This window comes from Prunus avium, chromosome 2 (assembly GCF_965620075.1).
Source record: "Prunus avium chromosome 2, drPruAviu1.hap1.1, whole genome shotgun sequence".
Lineage (NCBI taxonomy): Eukaryota > Viridiplantae > Streptophyta > Magnoliopsida > Rosales > Rosaceae > Prunus > Prunus avium.
Window position 1 is genome coordinate 43,669,754 of NC_142285.1, and position 21,775 is coordinate 43,691,528.

The 21,775-nt window shown below is 39.2% G+C and overlaps 4 protein-coding genes and 1 pseudogene across 10 annotated transcripts; 2 read left to right on the plus strand and 3 right to left on the minus strand.

Annotated features, from left to right (window-relative positions):
* Positions 1–865: 865 nt before the first annotated feature.
* On the minus strand, positions 866–2,639 carry LOC110749667 (AAA-ATPase At2g46620 pseudogene; annotated as a pseudogene).
* Positions 2,640–4,716: 2,077 nt separating this feature from the next.
* LOC110749620 (uncharacterized) lies at positions 4,717–7,999 on the minus strand. Its single transcript, XM_021949767.2, has 5 exons — positions 7,585–7,999; positions 6,900–7,200; positions 5,866–6,024; positions 5,377–5,672; positions 4,717–5,268 (listed from the first exon to the last, which is right to left on the minus strand). Exons 1-5 carry the CDS (start codon positions 7,786–7,788, stop codon positions 5,038–5,040), a joined length of 1,191 nt encoding a protein of 396 aa, XP_021805459.1. The 5' UTR covers positions 7,789–7,999; the 3' UTR covers positions 4,717–5,037.
* A 1,674-nt stretch (positions 8,000–9,673) lies between these two features.
* On the plus strand, positions 9,674–13,724 carry YSL3 (YELLOW STRIPE like 3). 6 transcript variants are annotated; one of them, XM_088247791.1, is made up of 8 exons: positions 9,674–10,462; positions 10,648–11,023; positions 11,135–11,307; positions 11,484–11,581; positions 11,680–11,811; positions 11,899–12,088; positions 12,206–12,320; positions 12,545–13,724. In XM_088247791.1, exons 2-8 carry the CDS (start codon positions 10,654–10,656, stop codon positions 13,471–13,473), a joined length of 2,007 nt encoding a protein of 668 aa, XP_088103917.1. In that variant the 5' UTR covers positions 9,674–10,462; positions 10,648–10,653; the 3' UTR covers positions 13,474–13,724. The 6 variants fall into 6 exon arrangements, with proteins under 6 accessions (XP_088103917.1, XP_021805345.2, XP_021805346.2 ...); XM_021949653.2 differs by having other exon boundaries at positions 9,674–10,445; positions 10,643–11,023; XM_021949654.2 differs by having other exon boundaries at positions 9,674–10,360; positions 10,643–11,023.
* A 1,791-nt stretch (positions 13,725–15,515) lies between these two features.
* Positions 15,516–16,878, plus strand: LOC110749545 (cytochrome b5). Its single transcript, XM_088247793.1, has 4 exons — positions 15,516–15,657; positions 15,797–15,889; positions 16,271–16,337; positions 16,435–16,878. Exons 2-4 carry the CDS (start codon positions 15,803–15,805, stop codon positions 16,683–16,685), a joined length of 405 nt encoding a protein of 134 aa, XP_088103919.1. The 5' UTR covers positions 15,516–15,657; positions 15,797–15,802; the 3' UTR covers positions 16,686–16,878.
* A 202-nt stretch (positions 16,879–17,080) lies between these two features.
* LOC110749544 (rab GTPase-activating protein 22) lies at positions 17,081–21,632 on the minus strand. 2 transcript variants are annotated; one of them, XM_021949657.2, is made up of 5 exons: positions 21,186–21,632; positions 19,704–19,839; positions 19,537–19,586; positions 18,811–18,864; positions 17,081–18,664 (listed from the first exon to the last, which is right to left on the minus strand). In XM_021949657.2, exons 1-5 carry the CDS (start codon positions 21,323–21,325, stop codon positions 17,446–17,448), a joined length of 1,599 nt encoding a protein of 532 aa, XP_021805349.1. In that variant the 5' UTR covers positions 21,326–21,632; the 3' UTR covers positions 17,081–17,445. The 2 variants fall into 2 exon arrangements, with proteins under 2 accessions (XP_021805349.1, XP_021805348.1); XM_021949656.2 differs by having other exon boundaries at positions 20,933–21,221.
* Positions 21,633–21,775: the final 143 nt, after the last annotated feature.

Below are 21,775 nucleotides of genomic sequence, written 5' to 3' on the forward strand. Positions count from 1 at the left end.
TCGTGAATCTTAGAGTTAGAGTTATTATATTCTAGTTTATCTATAAATAAATAAAATAAAATAAAAAGGAAAGATAAGTTTGAGAGTATGTTCAATTGGCACATCATGCCATTTGGGTTTGGCATTCTATAAGTATTTGTGTTACAAGATTTATTTCCATATTTAATACAAATATGTTCGTGGCAAGCATTTTTCGTTTTAACAACAATTGTCTCAAGAGGTTTGTAGCTCAAGTAATTAAGAGAGTTTACCTCTATACTTTAGTGTTTTGTTCGAACCCCTTATTCTTCGATATCGCTTGTATCAAATTAATTGTCTTCTCAATCAATAAAATAAAAGTAAATCCACCCTCTCCATTTAGTCAAAATTGTGCCAAGTTGACTTTCAGTTTGTGAGTTTGAGTTGATCGGCTTTAGACTAATTCAATTCTATAGAATTAAAACAAGTTGATCAATAGACAAAGGATTTGAAAACAATGCAATTCAGGCGGGTCTTGTTTTTTGGCCGGTTAATTTGTCATGTCGATTATTCCAATAGAGTAAGCATGGAAGCGACTTCAAAAGAAAATCAGGTGTCTTGTTGATCTATTTTTAACCTTTGGACTAGTTGTTAATTTGCTTAAAAATCTTACACGGTTCATAAAAATTTCCAAAGTTTTTGGAACATTCAGCTTTTGACAAGCAAAATCATAACTTTGATATTTTTGTCAAAATTGTTGAGCGCACCAAGAATATGGATCACCTTCCGAAATAGGGGTCAAAAACACGAGCTTCAGCCAATTCAAATCAAAATTTACAGTCTGACTTTCAAGTGCTAGAAGTCATGGTTGATTAAGGCTTCTTGAATTGAGAAAAATAATATCATATGGAAGAAATAAATAAAAATTTATCGTAACGAGGTTATTTTACAAGGCATTGAACCTAAAGGTAAGGCACTAAAAATTTGAAATTTACAGATTCACCCTTTCACGGCGTGAAGCGAACCGTCCTTATCCGCGGAACTTGAATCTAACGGCTCTTCTTTTCTCCTACTCCCCAATCTCAAAAGCCCATATAATTTCCTGAACTCCCTCACCGTGTGAACACTTTCCCTGCAAAACACGGCCCCGGGTTCACCCGACTCGTCCACGGACCGACCCGACGAACTATTCGTCAATGCCTGCGCAACTTTGTTCACTCCCTTAACACTCTCCGCATTGGTCTGCAAGGCCGAAATAACCGATTTCAAGGCCCGACTCGGCGAGCTCCGATTCGAAATCATAATCTCTCCGATCTCCGCCGGGCTCAAACTCCCCCCGCTTTGGAAAATTTCCTCCACCTGAGGGAACAGCTTGTGTTCTTTGACCCCCAAGTAAGTACTGGCCAAGCTCTTAAAAGCTGAAAAATCGCAGAGGGGAAATTGGATATGGACATCGACCCGACCCGGCCTCATAACAAGCTGGTCCACCTGATCCTTACCGTTCATCGTAAACACCAACACTCGCTCTTCGCCGCAGCTCGACACAATCCCGTCCATAAAGTTCAACAGCCCCGACAAGCTCACAGCCCTCGATTTATCCATCAAGAAACGGTCGAGATCCTCCACCACGATCAGCGACTTGGACGTCGTTTGGAGCAAGAGCATTTTCAGATCAGAATCGTCGTAGACCTTGGACATATCGATGTCGTACACGTCGTAGCTCAAGAACCTGGCCATGGCGGCAATGAAGCTGGTTTTTCCGGTACCGGAGGGGCCGTAGAGTAAAAAACTCCGCTTCCAAACACGGCCTAGTCTGTGATAATACTGCTTGGATTTCAAGAAGTTCTCGAGGTCGGACCGGACCTTGTTCTTCAACTCGGCGTCCATCACGACGGTGTCGAAGGTGGCCGGGTGCGTGAAGGGAACCGATCTCCAGCGTTCATTTTCGGTGGAGAGGTTCATGTAGAGTTTGATCTCCTTGTTTCGCTGCTCGACCTCGTCGGCGACGGTGAGGATGTGCTGAAAGTACTGACGGAACACTCTGCGTTTGTCGGACTTGTTGATTTTCAAGACGAAGGACCTGATTCCATCGGGCTGGGACGATTTCTGGTTGGTCCAGGAGACCTTGGCGCTAAAGAAGGTGTCGTGGACGACGGAGTGATTGGCGTCGTGCTGGAAGAAGATGTCGTTGGACTTGGAGCCGGAGAAGAGGTTGGTGAAGTCGGAGTCTTCAATGGAAGGGAGGGAGTTGAGGTAGAGGGAGATCTTGCGGTAGAGTTGGTTTTCTTGGAAATGCTCGTTGAATTGCGGGATTTTGTAGAATTGGTAGACGTGGAAGCGGTCTATCAAGGATTGCCATGATTTGATAAATATTTGAAGCAGAGATGTTTTGGACAAGAATCTAAGAACCAAAACCAGAGAAATGAATATGAGCAAGAAATAAAAGAATCCCGCGAACCCAACCATGATGAATGAATGGATGTTTAGGGTGGGTTGAGATTAATTTGATGAAACCAAAGAAGGAGACTGTGGAGATGGAAAATAATAGTGGAAGAGGAATGAGGGTGGGGGTGGATTTAACGGGGGGGACTATGGAGACGGCTCAAGCCGGCAAATTAATGGGTCAATCAAAATACTCCAATGTCAATGCGTCTAGTACGTACGTAGAGAGAAAGAGGAGAGAAATGGGTTGTATGATGTGTCTGTCCCGTGGAGGCTGTGAAATGACGACCAGAATGACTATTGTTCATCCATGGACCCAGTCTTATTCATTATTATTATTATTATTATTATTATTATTATTATTATTATTATTATTATTATTATTATTATGAGTTTAGATGATTGAATAATGAATTATAGGACTATTCACATGTGCCCATTTTAATTCCATTCTATTGACCCAAACCAACCCAACCAAATTGGCCCTAGATTTTGACAAACGGCGCTGGATTTGTTGGGAATTCATTCATTGTTGCTTTTTTTTAAGATATAATAATCACGTAATGGTTATTTGCCTCTAAGGTTTATTATTATAAACGACCCCCCCAAAATATGAGTCAAGTACTGTTATATTATATAAACGGGCAAATTAATATTGAGAGGGGAAACGATAATTAATATCCCAGTTCTTGAGAGGTCCAGGTAGTGATGAATTATTATTTTTTTAAGTAGAAGCGATTGGGGAAGGGATTTACACAAATATTTATTAACTGTTTGAAGGTTTCGAATCTCTGTCCATATGAATGGAAGTGAAAGAGCTCAACCAACTGAGCTATACCTATACCCATTGATGAAATTTTATTAAATTTGATGTCGGGAGTGCTGCTGCCTGCCTGCCTAAAGCCACCAAAAAAAGTCAGAGTGAAGAAAGGCAGAGTTAGATGCTCTTGTGCAGCCTTTGGTGAATTCTGCACATTATAGTTGTGACTTTAATGTCGCAGAGCTCACTTGTTTAGCACATACATGAAAATGGAAAAGAAAAGAGAGAGATCCAAAGCCAAAGGAAGGTGTCGTACTCGTACTCGTATTCTTCCTAGCTGCTGCAGAGCTCCTGCATGCTGATTTTGAACTAGTAAACTGACCTTTCAATTCAAGGCTTTCATCTCATATATGTGTTGGCTCTGTCAACAACACAGAAATCTGTGAGAGTCAAATGTGGTTTTGCTCGCCAACTACGACCTGCTTTGGTATACTTATAAATTAGTCTTCATATTCAACATGCATGTCCTTAATTATTTAGTTGTCAAAGACTGAAGCCTCTACGTGAGTGAGTCAGTGGGAATAACTAATGCCATGATAAGGATTTATTTAATGATTAAGAAATGGACATCCTTGGAGAACACTGGCCCGGAATCTACGAGTGCCAAAGCCACTCCTAGCGTCATGTTTTTTTTGTTTTTTTCTGGACAGTGAGTAATGTACTAAACTTATATTTTTTTAAATAATAATAAAATTGAGACTTTTTTTTTTTTTTTGGGGTCGAAAAATTGAGACTTAAGAATGCAACAAGTTGTTGATTGGGACGTCTCACTTTTGCTGAAATTTGTGGCCACAATAATTTACATCAACAGTTTGTGACTGACATGACTTGTTTTTGGAGGAAAACCCTATAATTTATGTCATGCCCACTTCATGTTCTATGCTATACATATATACAGAGTGCTGCTGATATTTCCACCCCGTCCTAATTTCCCCACCACCCACCCAATATGGTGGTTTGGTTTGTTTTCTGTCAATCAATGGCCTGAGTTTCAGTGCTTTTTTGGGAGATAATTTTGTTTAATTGTCATCTTCAGTACATGTTTCAGATTTGGAAGAACAACTTGAGAGGTTTAAATTCAGGCTGTACCAACATCAATCTTTGTTAACTCACTCACTTGCAAATTGCAATATTGTGTTTTTTAAAATCTTATTGCAATTATCTCTGCCTACCTTGACAAGCATTGCAGCTTTTGTGGATTCTTCTTCTAGTGAGTGAAGATGCGGTCCTGCTGATTTTATAGTAAAAGCATGTGATGTGATGATAGTGAGACTGAGGGGAAGGCTTCCAACTTTAAAAGGTAATGACAAGCCTCACTTTGTGGCGTGGCTTTGACTCCAGCAGCACCCAAAGCCAAATATGAAACCGACTGCACTTCTTCCATGCCAGCTCTGTCCTAGATGGTCCTAATCATTGGTTGCCCAAGCAACTTGCTCTTGCCATGTGAAATACAAGCTAAAAGGCCTAAACAATGTAACGGCTTCAACAAGGTATAATTCCAGAGGCATGAACAAACCATCCACTATGAACAACGTTACAGAGTCAGAAAGGTTTTATAATCGCCAATTGGTTAAATTCCACATACGTCTACCAATTAACAATACAAAACAGCCCTTTAATATCGAATCACTGTGTCATGTGCTAAATCACAATATAATTTTAGGCATTCAAAACGACGGAACTGCGTGATCAACTTAGAATATGTATAGTAAACCTAACAGATGATGATTGAAGAGGTAACTACAGCCACAACTCTGATAGTGTTGAATTCAACATGTCACCTATCGGGACTGGTGGCTGGAGTGGAGGTTGATATTTTAAGGGTCCTGGGCATCAGCTTGAATATTCAAGATGTGGGAAACCACTAGCCTGGAGAGCTCGTTAATTGCAGCTGGAACTGGTTGATAATCGCCACTGTCTCTGTTCCTCGACCACCCTGGTGACGATTGTGATGAGTTCAACCCAGTGTAGTCATTTGCAGCAACCTTTGTATGCCTGGACGTTGCAAGAACATGCTCCAAATCCAACTGTGTTAAGGGCCTTGGTGCCTGAATAAAGAAGCACAGACCAATACTCTCAGTACAAACAAATCTACATGCCTATTTTCTAAAGTTTATAATGCCAATATATAAAATGACAATGCCACATATACTCACAGAAGATCTTTTTCCACTCTTTTCTTCATCTAGTAGGTCTCTGATAGGGAAATAAGCTGCTTTCTTGCAAAGCTCAAGTAGATCTGAACCTGTGTAACCCTCACTCAAGCCAGCTATATGGTCATAATCAACATTGTCTTCAACCCTCTCCCCCTTCAAAATCACCTTTAGTATCTCTGCCCTCTCCCTTCGATCAGGATACCCGATCTCAAAGGCCTGAGGAAGACGCCGAAGTATTGCTTCATCAAGTTCTGATGGACGATTAGTAGCAGCAAGAACCATAACTCGAGCATTCTCTACAGAAACAAGATAAATTATGAAACCAAATGCCTTATCCAAGGGATATATGGTTTTTTTTATTATTTAAAAAAAAAATCATGATTCTCACTCAGAAATTATTTTACATGATAACTGACTGAAAATGCATTATTTTTTTGGGGAAAGAAAACAAATTAGTGCTATTTAGAGAGAAGAAAAATAAAGACTTACGATCTGTAGTAAAGCCATCCCATAAAGCCATGAACTCAGTTTTCATGTTTGTTAATGCCTCATGATCTGTAGTTCGGCGCTGACCCAAGAAACTATCAACCTCATCAATAAATATGATAGCAGGCTGGAGCTTATAAGCCAAGCTAAACACAGCAGCAACTGCAGAAGAATAGTTAAACAACATGCTAAGCACAGTCGATAAAAGAGTAAGAAAACTTCAAAATCCAACACAAGCATAATTTGATCTCTTGAGGTAAAAGCAACAAACAAGTATGGCTAAAGGTCTAAGAAAGGATGACTTCAAAATAAAAGGCCAGCCTTCTCAATCAACTAGTTAGATGAGAATATAGTTTTCTTCTATGCATACCATTTCAATTCCCAATGACATGAGTATCAAAATAGTTGGCTTCCTTGATTTATTAGTTGAGTAGGTTAGGAGAAGTTCATGCAGAGAAGTATGGAGGATATCTACAGATCATTATAAGTCCTAATGACATGATAAAATAGTTGTTTCCTTGATTAATTAGTCGAGTAGGTTGTGAGAAGCAATTGTAACAAGTGTGGAGGTTTTTTAAGCAGAAAGTCTGTAATTCTTCTAGCATGCTCTCTTTTTATTTGTGTTTATTTCGCTAGTGTACAAGGGCAACAAAGATATTACCAAAATCTTGAAGAAAACAGAAAATGGAGAAGTCAGGAATATTGTATGCCCCAAACCAAAGAAAATCTAAATGGTTCTACCCTATAAAGCATCTTCTTGCGTAAACTTTAAACCAAACAAAATTTTGATAGCATCATCTCGGTGAACTCTAACCAATTGGTAAAGAGCCTGTCCAATTTTGCTTCTAATGCCAGGGTATTAAGGTCAATTTCTCGGTAAACGAATCTCATAAAATTCACCAGAAGTAACTAATTAAAATATTGTACTGAATCAGATAGACGCACAAAAGGAACGAAAAAACCATCCTCTAATTGAGAAGGGGCAGTATTAATTCCTGTAAACCAAAAGGGTATGTTTTAACATGACAAACACTGACCGAGTTTTTGTGCATCACCAAACCATTTGCTCATCAGATTTGATATCCTCACATTGATGAAAACAGCTCCAGACTCCTTTGCAATAGCTTTGGCAAGCATAGTCTTCCCAGTACCGGGTGGTCCATACAACAACACTCCTTTTTGTGGACCAAGGAGCTTCCCATGGGAAAACAGATCAGGCCTCCTTAGTGGAAGGATCACCAGTTCAAATAAGGATTGCTTTATAGACTCCAGTCCTCCAATAGATTCAAATTCTACTTCAATGTGGTCTGGGTTTATAACATCACAAGCTATGACATCCTGATAATGATTACTATATTAGCATTTGTGTATCTAGTAGTAATTGAGCGACTTAACGACGAAAAAGACTGTGATAAACTCAAAAAGTGCAAAATTTCAAATGGATAAGTCATGCAATCAAATTAATGGTCATCGACAGCACCAGAAGTTCCCAAAGGTAAATAGCAAAAACACCTGCATTTCAAGGACACTACACGGAAAACCCTCTCAAACCCACAACAAAGACATAAAATTTCAGCCTTTTCCGACGGCCAACTCAAAACCCACATATCCCAAACAACTATATATTATTATCATCCAAAACTTCTTGCTTCCAACAATAAAAATCCATCGAGCGGCAAGTTATGGAAAAACCCAGATGGCAGAAAAGGTGGGTCTTTTTACCTCATAAGAATTGGTGTGGATAAGAGGACGACCAAGGCGCTTAGCAATTTCCTTCTTGTGCTCCATAGCCTTCTTGGAGGCTTCACGGTTCGGGTCGAGATGCCGGAGCCCCGCGAACAAAACCAAGCAACTCAAAGCCGCACTCGCCGCGTACAATATCAGTTCTTGCAAGAACTTGGTCTCCCTATCCGATGAACCCCCCATTAGAAATCTTTAGTGCACAATAAACGAAATACAAATTAATCCCCACTGCGCTCTGCAATTCCAGCAAACTAGGGCTAGTTTTATGAACACAGGGTTTGGAACGCAGGGTTTTCAAGAAACAGAAGGTGCTACTAAATTCCTTGTACCCCTTTGTTGCGCTTGTGATAAAATATTTCTTTCATCTTATTTGGGTATTTTTTTCTACTTGGTAAAGAAGTTTTGATGGCGTATGACGGTATGAGGCTGTTAAGTTGTTTGTGGCCGTTGGTTTTTCGTGCGAACTCGGGTAAGTCTCTAGAACTGGAACTGACCGTTAAGATTCGGGCTCAAATTTCGGTGGTCAGACTGGCCTTGGAATTGGAATTGGTTTAGGCCCAGTTCTGCTCCACAAGACAAAGCCAGGCCTGGGTTATTGATCCTTCGGCCGACATATTCTTGGGCCTACCAATGATTATGATAAAAATAAACAAGTTTCAAGTTCAAAACCCACTTTCTAATTAATAAATAAATACACTACATAATGGGGGAGTGAATACTACTTTTTGTTTTCCATGAACATTATTTAGACTGGAAAAATAGTTATCATACGGGAATTAGATCATTTGATCAAGGTAATATTTATGTCCCCTAACATCCGAATTTAATTCTTTTTTCCAATTTTGTAAAAGAAAAAGTAAGTCGAAGACGAGGATTCCAACTTTCCAAGTAGCAAGTATTTAGAGAGTAGAGAATTTCGAAGGGTATTCTAATTATCCATATACATTTCCTCTACAGGACGTAATTTATTAGTTGTGGTCCCAAAGTACTTATATTCCTTTGGCAAGGACCATCAGCTAGAGCGAATCTTAGAGTTTAAAAAATAAAATAAAATTCACCATTGATTGTCAATGTCAAATAATCAAATTAGTAAATAAATAAATAAAAGATCAAGAAAAAGGGAGAATATGCCTCGTCAGCCCTGCGCTTTGCGCCATATACAATCATTATATTATATTTTATTACCAAGATTGGTTGAATCTGTAAGCAACTTGCCATACAAACTTTTGGTTCAAATATACACAGTTGTCCAACTACTATGTGCATGTGTTGTTAACAAATATAAATTCAATGTATCATGTTGCCTGTTGTTAACACATTTATAGAGAAAAGAACTGTGTGGCTGATTGTCTTGCCTCTTGGAGCTACAATGTGGACCTGGGTTTTTTTGCCTTCGAGACTCCTCCTGTTTGGGTGAGCTCTTTATTGGCTGATGATGCCTCAAGGGTGACTAGATCTCGGCTAGTCTGTCCTGTTTAGGCTTGTTTGTTGGGCTTCGCCCCCTTTTTCATCCAAAAAAAAAAAAAAAAAAAAAAAAAGGAAAATTAAGAGCCAATAAACCAATTAGCTATCTAAATCACATAAGTTCATTAAAAAAAGGAAAATTAAGAAGCAATGATACAAGACATATACTAATGAAGCAGTGGTACTTTATGCCGCGAGCACATATGTAGAAAAAAATTTCGTATAAAGTGAAGACTATAGGCCACCAAACAAATAGTCATGATACGCATTATATTCTTTTTTTTTTGAAAAAAAAGTGGTAGAAATTAATTTTTTCACTTAAAAAATGTGACATTTGGTTTAGGCATTACAAAAAGGATCCGTTTTATTTTCATCCCAAACACGTGTAACTAGAATGAAGATATTCTCTTCTGGCCTACCCTCCTCAAGGGAGCGTGTATCCAACCCTCCGCTAACATCAATTTACCAGTGCAAATTGTGATCCTAAAACATCAAAATCATGGTTTGTCGTCCTGTGCCTGTTGGGGTTGTTGACCTGATCCTAAAGTCCAGTCCTTTATTGCTATTTTCATTTATTTTTTGGGGTCTGTAAACGAAGCTCTGTCTTTTTCCAAACCCAGTGCGCGATGTTTAAGCCACACGCATAAAAGTAAACACACTTTCAAGGGAATGAATCACTTTCTAGTTCCAACACTTCCATCCATCACTACCCACCTCCCCTTTCTTTCCCTCTCTCTCTCCCTCTCCTCATACAGATCATACATATAATGATTTTTGCCGAATACAATAAGGATTTGCTCTTAATGGGATTTTTCTTTTTGGTGCTTTTTTAACACAACGTGTGTTAAAATGCAATCTTTCCTGTTTATGGAGTTGAAATTTGCTTCGTGTACTACAAAAGCCTATTTTGTACTTCATTGTAGTACATGCAGACTTGCCTTAGTTTCCGTTCTTGGTTGCTGCTCAAGCTTTTGATGCGCTTTTGATGCAATCACAATATAAATAGTAGACTTTTCCTGAGAGTTTTGATGCGCTTGTGGAAGCCACAGCTATCAAACTAAAAGACAGCATTTTTGTGGATTTCTAGGCTTTCACCTTTCTGCACTGGTATTTAATCCTATTAAATTCAAGGACTCTCTATTGGGTCTTGGGCGTTCTTGCAGTTTTGATCTTTTTGGAGGGTTCTTGCGAGTCAAAGCTGAGGAAAACACACACCCCACACTTTCAGTTGTTTAAGGATTCTTAATGCAATTTGGAGGCTTGTAGATTGTAGACTGAGAAAGAAGGGTAGGTAGGTGTACAAATTTCCCATTTGTACATTTCTGAAATTTCCTCTCCTCTCAATCTCTGAAGACGCAGAAGAAGAGAAACTTGACGTAAAGATCATTCATGGGTTTGTGCGCTGTGTTTTCTTTCATTTCAACTATCAAATTAGTTTTTCAAGATTTTGACTGAACTGGAGTTAAGAATACATTTTGATATCATTAACGGCTATTTCTTTGTCCTTTTGCGTTTCTTCAAATTCTACACATTCTAGTGTTTTTTTTTTTCTCATTTGACTGAATTTGGTCAGGAAAGGGGCAAATGGGGAGCACAAACAATGATGAAAACGGAGAGATTGAGATGTTTGAGAGAGAGGATGGAGTTGAAGAGAATGGAGGCGAGCCAGAGGATTTGAACAGAATTATTCCATGGACAAGACAGATCACAATTCGGGGACTTGTAGCTAGCATAGTCATAGGCACCATTTACAGCGTTATAGTGATGAAGTTGAACCTCACGACTGGGTTGGTTCCCAATCTCAATGTTTCTGCTGCTCTTCTGGCCTTTGTATTCATCCGCACATGGACTAAGCTTCTTCAGAAGGCTGGAATTGTATCAACTCCTTTCACAAGGCAGGAAAATACCATTATTCAGACTTGTGCAGTTGCATGTTATAGCATTGCAGTTGGAGGTCAGAAAACTTTCTCGTCTTTTTGTTTTTCACTATTTTTAAGGTACATGTTGATGCGTCTGTTTCATACTATTTAATTATTGGTTTTCACCTGGATATGTGACACTGCAGGAGGTTTTGGGTCTTATCTGTTGGGTCTGAACAGGAAGACGTATGAGCAAGCAGGGGTTGATACTGAGGGGAACACTCCTGGGAGCACCAAAGAACCTCAGATTGGTTGGATGACTGGTTTCCTCTTTGTTAGTAGTTTTGTTGGGCTGCTGGCTTTGGTTCCTCTCAGAAAGGTATGTCCTTTTATCCTACCGATTTTTCAGTAAGATAATTGCAAAGGCTTGTTTTAGGGAATAGGGATTCGAAGGTAAATGGGGTTTTGTTTCTCAACTATGTAAATTACAAAGTTATTGATCCGTATTTGAATTTTAGAATATTGTTTGTTCATGCACTTTGAGTTGTTTTGCAGATCATGATAATAGACTATAAGTTAAGTTACCCAAGTGGAACTGCTACTGCTGTTCTTATCAACGGGTTCCATACTCCAAAAGGAGACAAGATGGCTAAGTAGGCATCTATTTCTATAAATTACTAAATTTTCATCTTACTATCAAATAGAATTTGAGTTTGAAATTACTCTTATCATGTTGAGTTGGTTCTTGCAGGAAGCAGGTTCACGGGTTCATGAAATTCTTCTCAATGAGTTTCTTGTGGAGTTTCTTTCAGTGGTTCTATTCTGGAGACCAATGCGGATTCGCTCAGTTTCCAACATTTGGATTGGCAGCGTGGAAAAACTCGTGTGTGCTCTGTGTCTGCATTCCCTTTCTGTTTATCATATGATTAATCCTTCTCTAATCATTGATTACATGAATTGAATTTTGCAGATTTTACTTTGATTTCAGTATGACTTACATAGGAGCGGGAATGATCTGTTCGCATCTTGTGAACTTATCTTTGCTTCTTGGTGCCGTGCTCTCTTGGGGAATAATGTGGCCATTAATAAGGGGTCTCAAAGGAGAGTGGTTCCCTGCAACTTTATCAGAAAGTAGTATGAAGAGTCTAAACGGTTACAAGGTGTGGACTACACATTCAAGTCCATTTCTTAATCAAATTCTTACAGATTTAGTCATATCGATTTTTGAATTCAAGTGTATAGGCAATTGAGTCTCATGTATCTTCATGTTTCTGCAGGTTTTCATTTCCATTGCCCTGATACTAGGAGATGGGCTATACAATTTTCTCAAGATACTATACTTTACTGGCTCAAGCATCCACACCAAAATGAACAAGAAGGACCCCAAAACAGGTAATGGGTGACTTTGCATGATACTCGTGATGATTCTCTAGCTTAGCTTATAGCCAGTTTACCATGAGTTTGAGCTTCCCTACTCCTATGGTTTAAAAGGAGCTGCACCTTCAGGTGCTATGAGTTTGTACCATAATTTGGTATGCTGCAGCCTGCAATGGGTGTCAGTGCCCATAATTATCAAGCATTTAAGTTGGGTAAACTAAATCATCTCTCTCATGCAGTTTCAAATAACCAGAATCAGGCTCTTGATGATCTTCGACGAAATGAGGTCTTCATAAGAGATGGCATTCCCATTTGGGTAGCATGCCTAGGGTACACCTTGTTCTCCATCATCTCTATCATAATTATCCCGCTCATGTTCCCTCAACTGAAATGGTACTATGTAGTCGTAGCCTATATTATCGCACCCTCTCTAAGCTTCTGCAATGCTTATGGTGCGGGTCTAACTGACATGAACATGGCCTATAACTATGGGAAAGTGGCTCTCTTTGTGCTTGCTGCCGTGGCTGGGAAAAATGATGGTGTTGTTGCAGGACTTGTGGGATGTGGTCTGATCAAATCCATAGTTTCTATCTCTTCTGATCTGATGCACGATTTAAAGACTGGTCATCTCACACTTACATCTCCTCGATCAATGCTTTTAAGTCAGGCGATTGGGACAGCTATAGGCTGTGTGGTAGCTCCTCTGACATTCCTTCTCTTCTACAAGGCTTTTAATGTTGGGGATCCGGATGGTGAATACAAAGCTCCTTATGCCATAATTTACAGAAACATGGCAATTCTAGGTGTTCAAGGCTTCTCTGCCCTGCCCCAGCATTGCTTACAGCTGTGTTATGGTTTTTTTGCATTTGCCGTAGCAGCCAATTTGCTGAGAGATCTTGCTCCTAAGAAAATTGGTAAATGGGTTCCACTTCCGATGGCGATGGCTGTTCCTTTCCTAGTTGGAGCTTACTTTGCAATCGATATGTGCGTGGGGAGTTTGGCTGTGTTCGTGTGGCACAAACTAAAAAACAATGAGGCAGGTTTAATGGTTCCCGCAGTTGCTTCTGGTTTGATTTGTGGAGATGGGTTGTGGATCCTCCCTTCATCAATTCTTGCATTGGCCAAGATTCGTCCTCCCATCTGCATGAACTTCCTCGCAACCAAGTAAAGTTTGTGTGGAAGGAGAGAAACGTAGTTATGTTCACTAGTGGAGTTACAGTAATTGTAATCTGCAGATGTAATTTCAGACAAGTATTGGGAATTAGGGATAATATAGAAGTTCCCTGCTATGTATTTTCAAGTAATACATCAGACCATAATGCAGCATAGTAGATGACTAGATGGTAGGATTCTGTATCCTATATAAGCAAGTTGTATCACATAACATTTAGTCAAATGAATCATATGATTTTAAAACCAGTGTAAATATAGTATTTCGTATGTTGTTGGATTGACTGTTGGTTTTGTGTAAATATATATGGTTTTAGTTTGATTGTCTCTTGCTTAAGCTATCCTTTGTCTTTGTGCCAATTAAAACGATAAGGTTGGGATTTAAGATATTTCACGTCATTGATGAGATGAAGTGAAGGTGCAGAGTTTAAGAAGCTCACATCAGAGATCAGACATTACAATGCTGTGAAGATGAAGATGAAGATGAAGATGAGGATGACCCACCCATATAATGGGCAGTGGTCCTATTCCTATCATTTCAACGCCTAGGATATTGTGTTATGGAAGTAAATGGCCTGACCAGACCAAGTATGTTCAATGAAGCGGTTTGTGAGGAGCTAGGATCAAGGTTCTGCTTTTAAAAGATGAACACGGATATAATTGAATGATTCTGATGAATTTCAGAGCAGAGCAGGGCAGAAATCCATTTATGAATGAAAACTGAAACAGGACAATCGATCAAATACGAAATACAAGCCCCCTTGTTTTTGGACCACCCTTGTCCTTGTGTCGTGTGTCAACAATTTGATCTTGTTTTCTGCATGGTATTAAGAACCTTCTGCAGGCAGGCCTAACTTTGGTTCAACTTCAACTTGTGATGGCATGCGGTAGGGGTAGGCAGGCAGAGTTCTCAACCCCCACTTCCATATTTTCCACATTGACCTCACTTTCCACCGCTGCTTTAAAAAAGATTGCAGTAGAGTAGACCCACATTGACATTGATGGATCAGCTTGGATCAAAGAGGTAAGCCAACTCGGGCCCTCTTTCATCCAACATTTTAGCATCACAACTTGAGTCCAGGCAGCCAGCCTAAGTTACGACACCAGCAACCAAATAACAACCCTTCTTAGTGAGAAATTATTCTACAGAAAGCACCTCACATAACCAATTTGACAACTTTGACCGTAGCAGCTTGTAGGTATAGCATACAAAACAATTTGTATAAAACCGAACTAAAGTAAACCAAACCAAACCTGTTATATTTCACAATTTGGTGGTTAAGACGTGGACTTGGGTTGCTCGTGTTTTTTGTTCTCCCCCTCTTCTACTGTTGGCCCTTACATGATGGACTGACATCATTGCCATTGCGCGGCCCAGGGCTGTTGTTTCCAGGTCCAGCCCTTCACTTTGATAGAACTCAATTCTAGCGAAATTCTATAGTGAGCGTGTCATATATGGACTTCTCATGTGGACCTTCATATTAGCTTCACGATCATTTCATTAAACTCTAAGTGAAGTTACTATTCGAATGAATAATGTATGACACCCTCACAACGACTCCTCAATTCTATCTCAATTCATATAATATACAGAAAGAATGAATCTTTTATTATTAAGAACAAATCAACATAACCCTGCCAATACACAATTAATCAACTATTTTAGTTTATTATCTCAGCTAACCAACTACCTAACATAATTGCCAACTCAGCTGATGAGTCAGCAGGTTCCTATCATTACGTTGTTGTTTGTTGGGAGACTTGGGCAGCCATTTAACCCCACACCACACCTATCGCAATAGTAAACTCCGAACTAAAGCTCCGATAAGTAAATGGGTAAATTATATTTTTTGACGTTGTTCATAAAATATATAACGACGGCATTAAAATTGACCCAAGAAAACAAAACGTTTCAAAATTTGCTTCTCTTGGTTGCCGAATGCAAACCGGTAACGCGTGCAATTCGTAGCTTTGAGACACATGTACCCTTTGAGGGTTAAAACCTTTCAATTACCAAGGCTCAGGATAAGTGCGTAATTTCCACAAAGGCTAAGGGCTTTAAATTGCTCAAGATCTTGTAACATAAATGGCCCACTTAAGCATTGCTGACTTCTCAGACTGAGTACAAAGAGGAAGGACGCACGGTACAATCTTTTATCTGACAAAGCCTTCTCTGTCGTGGGTAAGCCACAGTCTTCATCTTTGCTTGGTCGTAAATCGGAATTTCTCTTTTATGACCATCTGCATCCCTTATTTATTATAGGCTTTGGTGCATAAATTTTTGTGGGTTTTAGCGTTTGATGCTTTGTGTTTGGTAGCAGTGAAAAATGGCTTCAGATCCAAAGGTTCACATATTTGAAGAGGTGGCGAAGCACAACAAGACCAAAGATTGCTGGCTTGTTATTTCTGGGAAGGTGAGATCTTTCTTGATTCGATTTTTGTTTCTCATCTTATAAAACTTAGTTCCCAGTTGATTAATTACTACTTCTGTTTGTTTGGTTGTTGATAAAACCGAGGAATATGAAAGAACCCTCAACCCAGAAGAAATTGACTTTTATGTTTCTGCAATGTCAATGTTATTACTACTCTGTTGGGGAGAAACGGTTGTTATTTGTAGAATTTCTAAGGGATGGAACCAACCAAATGATTGTAATTGTGCTCGCCTGTGTTTTTAGGGTGTTATGTATCTCAACTTAAAAGCAACAATTTTCAGCTGACGATTGTATTCTAACTGCACCAGAATTTTTATGGATATAACAAGGCTGAATTTTTATAGTTTGGAATATCAATTTTAGGTGTTTGATGTGACACCATTCATGGATGATCATCCCGGGGGTGATGAAGTTCTGCTGTCTGCAACTGGTAAGGCATTCAGTTACCTTACCTTGTATGCTTGCCTTTTTCTCAACCTTAAAGCATGTATGGTTGATGAGATTAATTTTGTTTGATAACTCTGTAGGGAAAGATGCAACAAATGATTTTGAAGATGTGGGTCACAGTGATTCTGCCAGGGATATGATGGAGAAGTATTACATTGGAGAGGTTGATCCATCAACTGTCCCGTTAAAACGGACTTACGTTCCACCGCCACAGGCTCGGTATAATCCTGATAAGATATCCGAATTTGTGATTAAGATTTTGCAGTTCCTGGTTCCACTTCTAATCTTGGGTTTAGCCTTTGCTGCCCGTCACTATACCAAGAAAGAGTAGTCTTGCTTTCTACGTTGTCCCCTTTTAAGGGTTAGTTATTCCTCAGTTGAGCAGTTGAAAGTACAATTGCTTGTTTCGCTTATGTCGTTGTTCATCAGAGAACTTTATAGTGTCTTTTTGGTTCTGGTCGCTTTCTAGTGTCCGTACGATGTTTAAAATTAAAGGATGATTATGGAGAGCATATTTTCTTTGACTGTTTCGTTTCTGCAATCCTCTTTATGAGTTTTTGCTGATCTATGGTAGTTGTACTTGTTTCAATTGCGTTTTTTGTGTGGTCCTGCATGAAAATAAGGAAGAAAAAAAAAGATAATCAATCATCTTTATTCGAACAATGTATTGGTTCCTTGAGCTAAAAGGCTGCCATGGAAACAAAGAAAAAAACAGAAGGATATTAGTTTGGCAGCACATGAGAATGCTTGATGTATTCCTCATCCAGTATGGTAGTATGGTACGTAATACTAATAGTCGTTACTAATACAGTCGTTTTACGTGAAAACCGTGACGTCTAAGAAAATCACGTACAAAGCAGTAGAATGGTAGAATACAATGCAAATGAATCTAATGTAGATAACAATATCTTTTGAATGTTTGCCACCTACACTTGAGTACGTAGGCAGAGTGGCAAAATTGAGTATCACGAATGATTGGATTAAGCTTCTGGAATGCTTGCTTAACAGGAATGAAAAAGAAATTGGGACTTTGGCTGCCCTCATAGACCCGGATTTGATAACAATAAACTAGCTAGCAAAACATGCAGTCATCAGAAGGATGGCTCTATCTTGTCATGGAGGTTTACCACCAAGTAATGTGCATCATCAAGGAGCTTCCATATATCAAGTTGCCCAGACATGCTATTGCACTCCCTGATAATCTCGTCCATGCTGCTATACTTCTCTATTATCAGTTTCCTCTTCTGCAAAACTGAAGCTGCAATTGCATAAAGTAACAAATCATCTGTTGGCGGGGCTCGTTGCCTTATCCTGCTCCATGCAGATTTTCCGATCCCGGCCCTTATGGCTGCTTGATCAGCCCACATTACCTCCCATAGGCATATTGTCTGGTCAAATGTCAATTCCCTCCTAAATAGCACAACCACCATCCGATAAACAAAAAAGCAATCCTCTGCCTGGAGCTTCTCCAAGTGCCTGTATAGGTGGGAGTCCTTGCATTTAATAATTTTTGAAACAATACTCAATTGCCTTCGAATCCCCACCTCGTCAAGCCTAAAATTATGTCGAGCCTTCTTCATGAAACCCACAAAACACCAGAATGCCTCATGATCCTCTGTCATTACAGCAGTTATAGGAGAAAGTAGATCACTCATACCCTGGCAGTAACCAATTTCTGGGTCATAGAGTGCATATGCTTCAAGAATAGCAACCAGTCGAGCAGCATGGAAAATTCTACAAGGCTCCAGGTGATCGTAATCCTTCAACCCAACAGCCTCAGCAGAACGCCATGCTCTATCCTGTGACACTTCAGCTTGAGACGGGGAGTATGGAATCCAGTCCGAATTAGTTCGTACAGCATCAAGGCGTATGATCCGCTGCCATGTGGCAAAATCCTCACTGCTTAACTTTGATTGGACTTCTGTTCTCGAGGGAGAAGATTCATCCTTGGAACTCATGTCAGGATCATTATCTTCCCTTCCTTCACCTGAGGGGAAAGTCTGAATCACCTCAGGTTCTTCCGAGCTGTCAGAATCAGATGAGTCTGAATTTAGTACTTTGGCATCAGCATTTGTGTTTCGTCTTGAACTATCATCTCCATCCAACAATGTACTGGAAGGGTCATCTGAGTATTCAACATCTGGGATCCTTTCTTCACTAGAAAGGGACTCCCTCGCGCTAACCACATCCTCAGAGCTGGGAGAATCTGTATCCTGGGTGAAACTACAACTGTCCCCATTCAACTTAGAGCTCTCATTTATGCGCTTTATGAGTCGGCGGCACTGTCTGCGGAGTTTCTCATATTCCTTTCTGAAACCAAATATTGGGACAAACATACCATGAAGTTAGAAAGGCCAATGGAGTAGAAACAAAGAATTACATCAACTGGCGAAAACTTGCAGTCAACTTATGCACCATAGTAATAGGAAACATTTAAGTGAACTTGGCACTAATACCTTTTCTGAGATCTTACTATATCTCGTTCTTCTTTCGAACTGTTTAAATCATAGCTGTTGAGATAGAGAAATCAAGTCAACATATGTAAGTATGGTTTGGCCTCTTCCCAAATACAAATTTTGGTATAAATTTGAGAAAAATGACACACATTACAATTTATATGCAACACAGGAAGCAGTAGGCCATATGATAATGCAATAATGGAAATATTAGACATATAATCAGAGATACAAAAAATAAAAATAAAGAAAGTACAATTTTGATCAAGTTCTGCTAGCAAATTTTATTTCCAAAACTAGAAGGAATCGCATTAGAAATCTGATATGAAGAAGAAAAAAAAAAAAAACCCAACACAAGTTGTTTGAACTTCAGAGTAGTTACACTACTAAGTGTACGTACATAGAAATGACAAAGGCCAGACCTAAGTAAAGCCCTCTAACACAGAACTGATTCATCATACAGTCACAATCAGACCTAAATATAAGCTCATAAGTAAAATATATCTATCAGTCAGTGTGCTTGATTTGAAGATAAATAACACGTCTACAAGCAATCACTCAGATCCTAGGAGGGAAAGCCCATCCAATCCTCTCCTAGGTATGCCATACCAAAGTAACAGATGGTGAAGCTAAAATATCAAACAACAAGCAATCTCAGAAATGCAATGTAGTAATGTAGTATGGTTATAGTTGTTAAAAATTTAAGTAGGTGTTGAGAATGCTTACACTCCAAGGAGGAATGGCCAAACCTCTGCCCTAATACTTGGATCAACTCCCTACATTCAGAATCTTTTAGGATGAATAATCTGAATGAAGGTGATACATACTTGAAAAAATAGATCTGATAACATTTTGAGAAGCAAACATATAGGACAAATGCGATAGAAACTCACTCCACTGCGAACTTTTTTCACCAACTTAACTCCACCATCGCGAAGCTTTCCATCTGGTGTAAAGAAACTTCTCCAGTGATGAGCTGCAAGGGCATGTTTTCTTTTCCGACGGGACCAAGGTGACTTAAGACGAGTCCTGAAATTAAAAAGAGTAACCACAATCAATAATGGTCAATAAAGAAGCCACCACCTATATTGACTTAATACAGGTCGCCAACAATCACACAACAAAATTAAAAAATTGAAGATACAATGCATCCGTGTATGAATGAAAGGCTAGCATAGCATAAAGGAGTGGACTTTGCAAAGCATTTTGTATGGTTGAAACTTTCATGCAAAAAACATTCTTGCATAAGTGAAAAAGAAATTAGATCATTTTAAAACTCAGGACATTCAACATAAGCATGCAATTAAAGTCTAATATCTGAGCAAATGAGCTTGTTAGAGCAAATTACTTTCTATGAAGCTTTGGTTGTACATTAATAGATACACACTATCTTTTCTTTAAACACCGTGCCTACGCAGCAGGACTAGACAGAAAGCCATCAATAAGGAATCAAAATACTGATAATCACAATAACATTGCAGTTCAATTGATTGACTTAAGAATCCCAAAACACTTTAAACCCAACTAGCTGTTGAGAACACTAGTTAAAAGTTAAATTATAACTAGAATCAGGTTTATCATGTTTGACTCATTAAGCCACTGCATTGTTTCCCACTGGCAGCAGAAAAACACAAACTCCCCACATTTATCTAATTAAAACATAAAAATCCAACTTGATTAGAAACCATGCCCCTGAGCCAAAAACAACAGAAATCTTCTAGAAGCAACCCCATACTCATATGAAATCATTCCATTTACGACTTGCAGCGATCGAACCCAGAACTTTTTACAAAATCGAACTTAAGAAATGGCTAAAAGAAAAAAAGAAAATGAAAGAGGATCAACTCCCAAAGAAGCAACCAGAGCCCAAGAGTTGAAAAAAATTAAAATAAACAAATCAAGTAACATGAAGTGAAAATTTAAAATATAATTGATTGAAAAAGGCAACAGAATGTGAGTGAAGAAGGTGACACAGAAGAGCGATGGAAGTGAAAACCCCACTAAAACACTAAGATTGAGCTAAAATTGGTACTAAAAACATGAACTTGAAGTTTCCCAAGATCGAGATCTAAGAGCCGCAAAACGAAACAAAAGCTTTAGAGAGTTAAAGAGAGAGACTCACCGATCAGAGGAAGAACAATGAGCTGGTGAGGAAGAGGACACGACTAATAGAACCGAACGCAAATGAATCCACGAAGACGACGACGACGAAGATGAAGAAGGAGAGGAATTTGAACTCGAAGGCGACGAAGTGTGACTTCGTCGTAGAGCTCTCATCTATGAGTAATTTTTTTTCTTTTTCGTTAAATCAATAATATACTGTCTGTTCTTCTTCTTCTAGGGTTTGTTTTTGAAAAAGTTGAAAGCTTTTTTACCTAGTGGCAGTGCAGAACACGGCCACCACCACAGCAAGCCCAGCCAAGGCCGTGACGGCGACGGCCACGTGCGACGGAGCCGCCGACCATAACCCGCCTCCACCGGAGATAAGGTTGTTGCCGGTACCGGAGGGGATCATGGAGGTGGGTAGTAAATGACAGGAATGCCCTTGTGATCTGCTGCTTCTGCCCCTTGTTGCAGAAGTGGGTTTGGGATTAATGGGATGTTTAATTAATTTACCCAACTGAATACTGGACTGGAAGTGTGAATGAATGAAATATTGAATGGCGAAAAAGAAAGCCAACTGCTTTGGCTTGCTTGCTTTGTTTTACTATGAAAGTCTTTTTCTTTGTCTCTCTCTAGAGCCTAGAGAGTGTCTCCAGAGTAGACCCCATTATAAAGAGGAGTGGGAAGAAGAAGAGAGTCGAGAAATAAAGTGTGGTGAAAATCCTACCACAGTGGTAGCCATTAGCCATATAAGTAGGTCAAGTCAAGCATTTCCTAATTTTCTTCTTTTACTGGGTATTGTATAGTGTCTACTTTTATACTCATACCTTTCTATTTTTTAATTTTTATTTATAAATATATA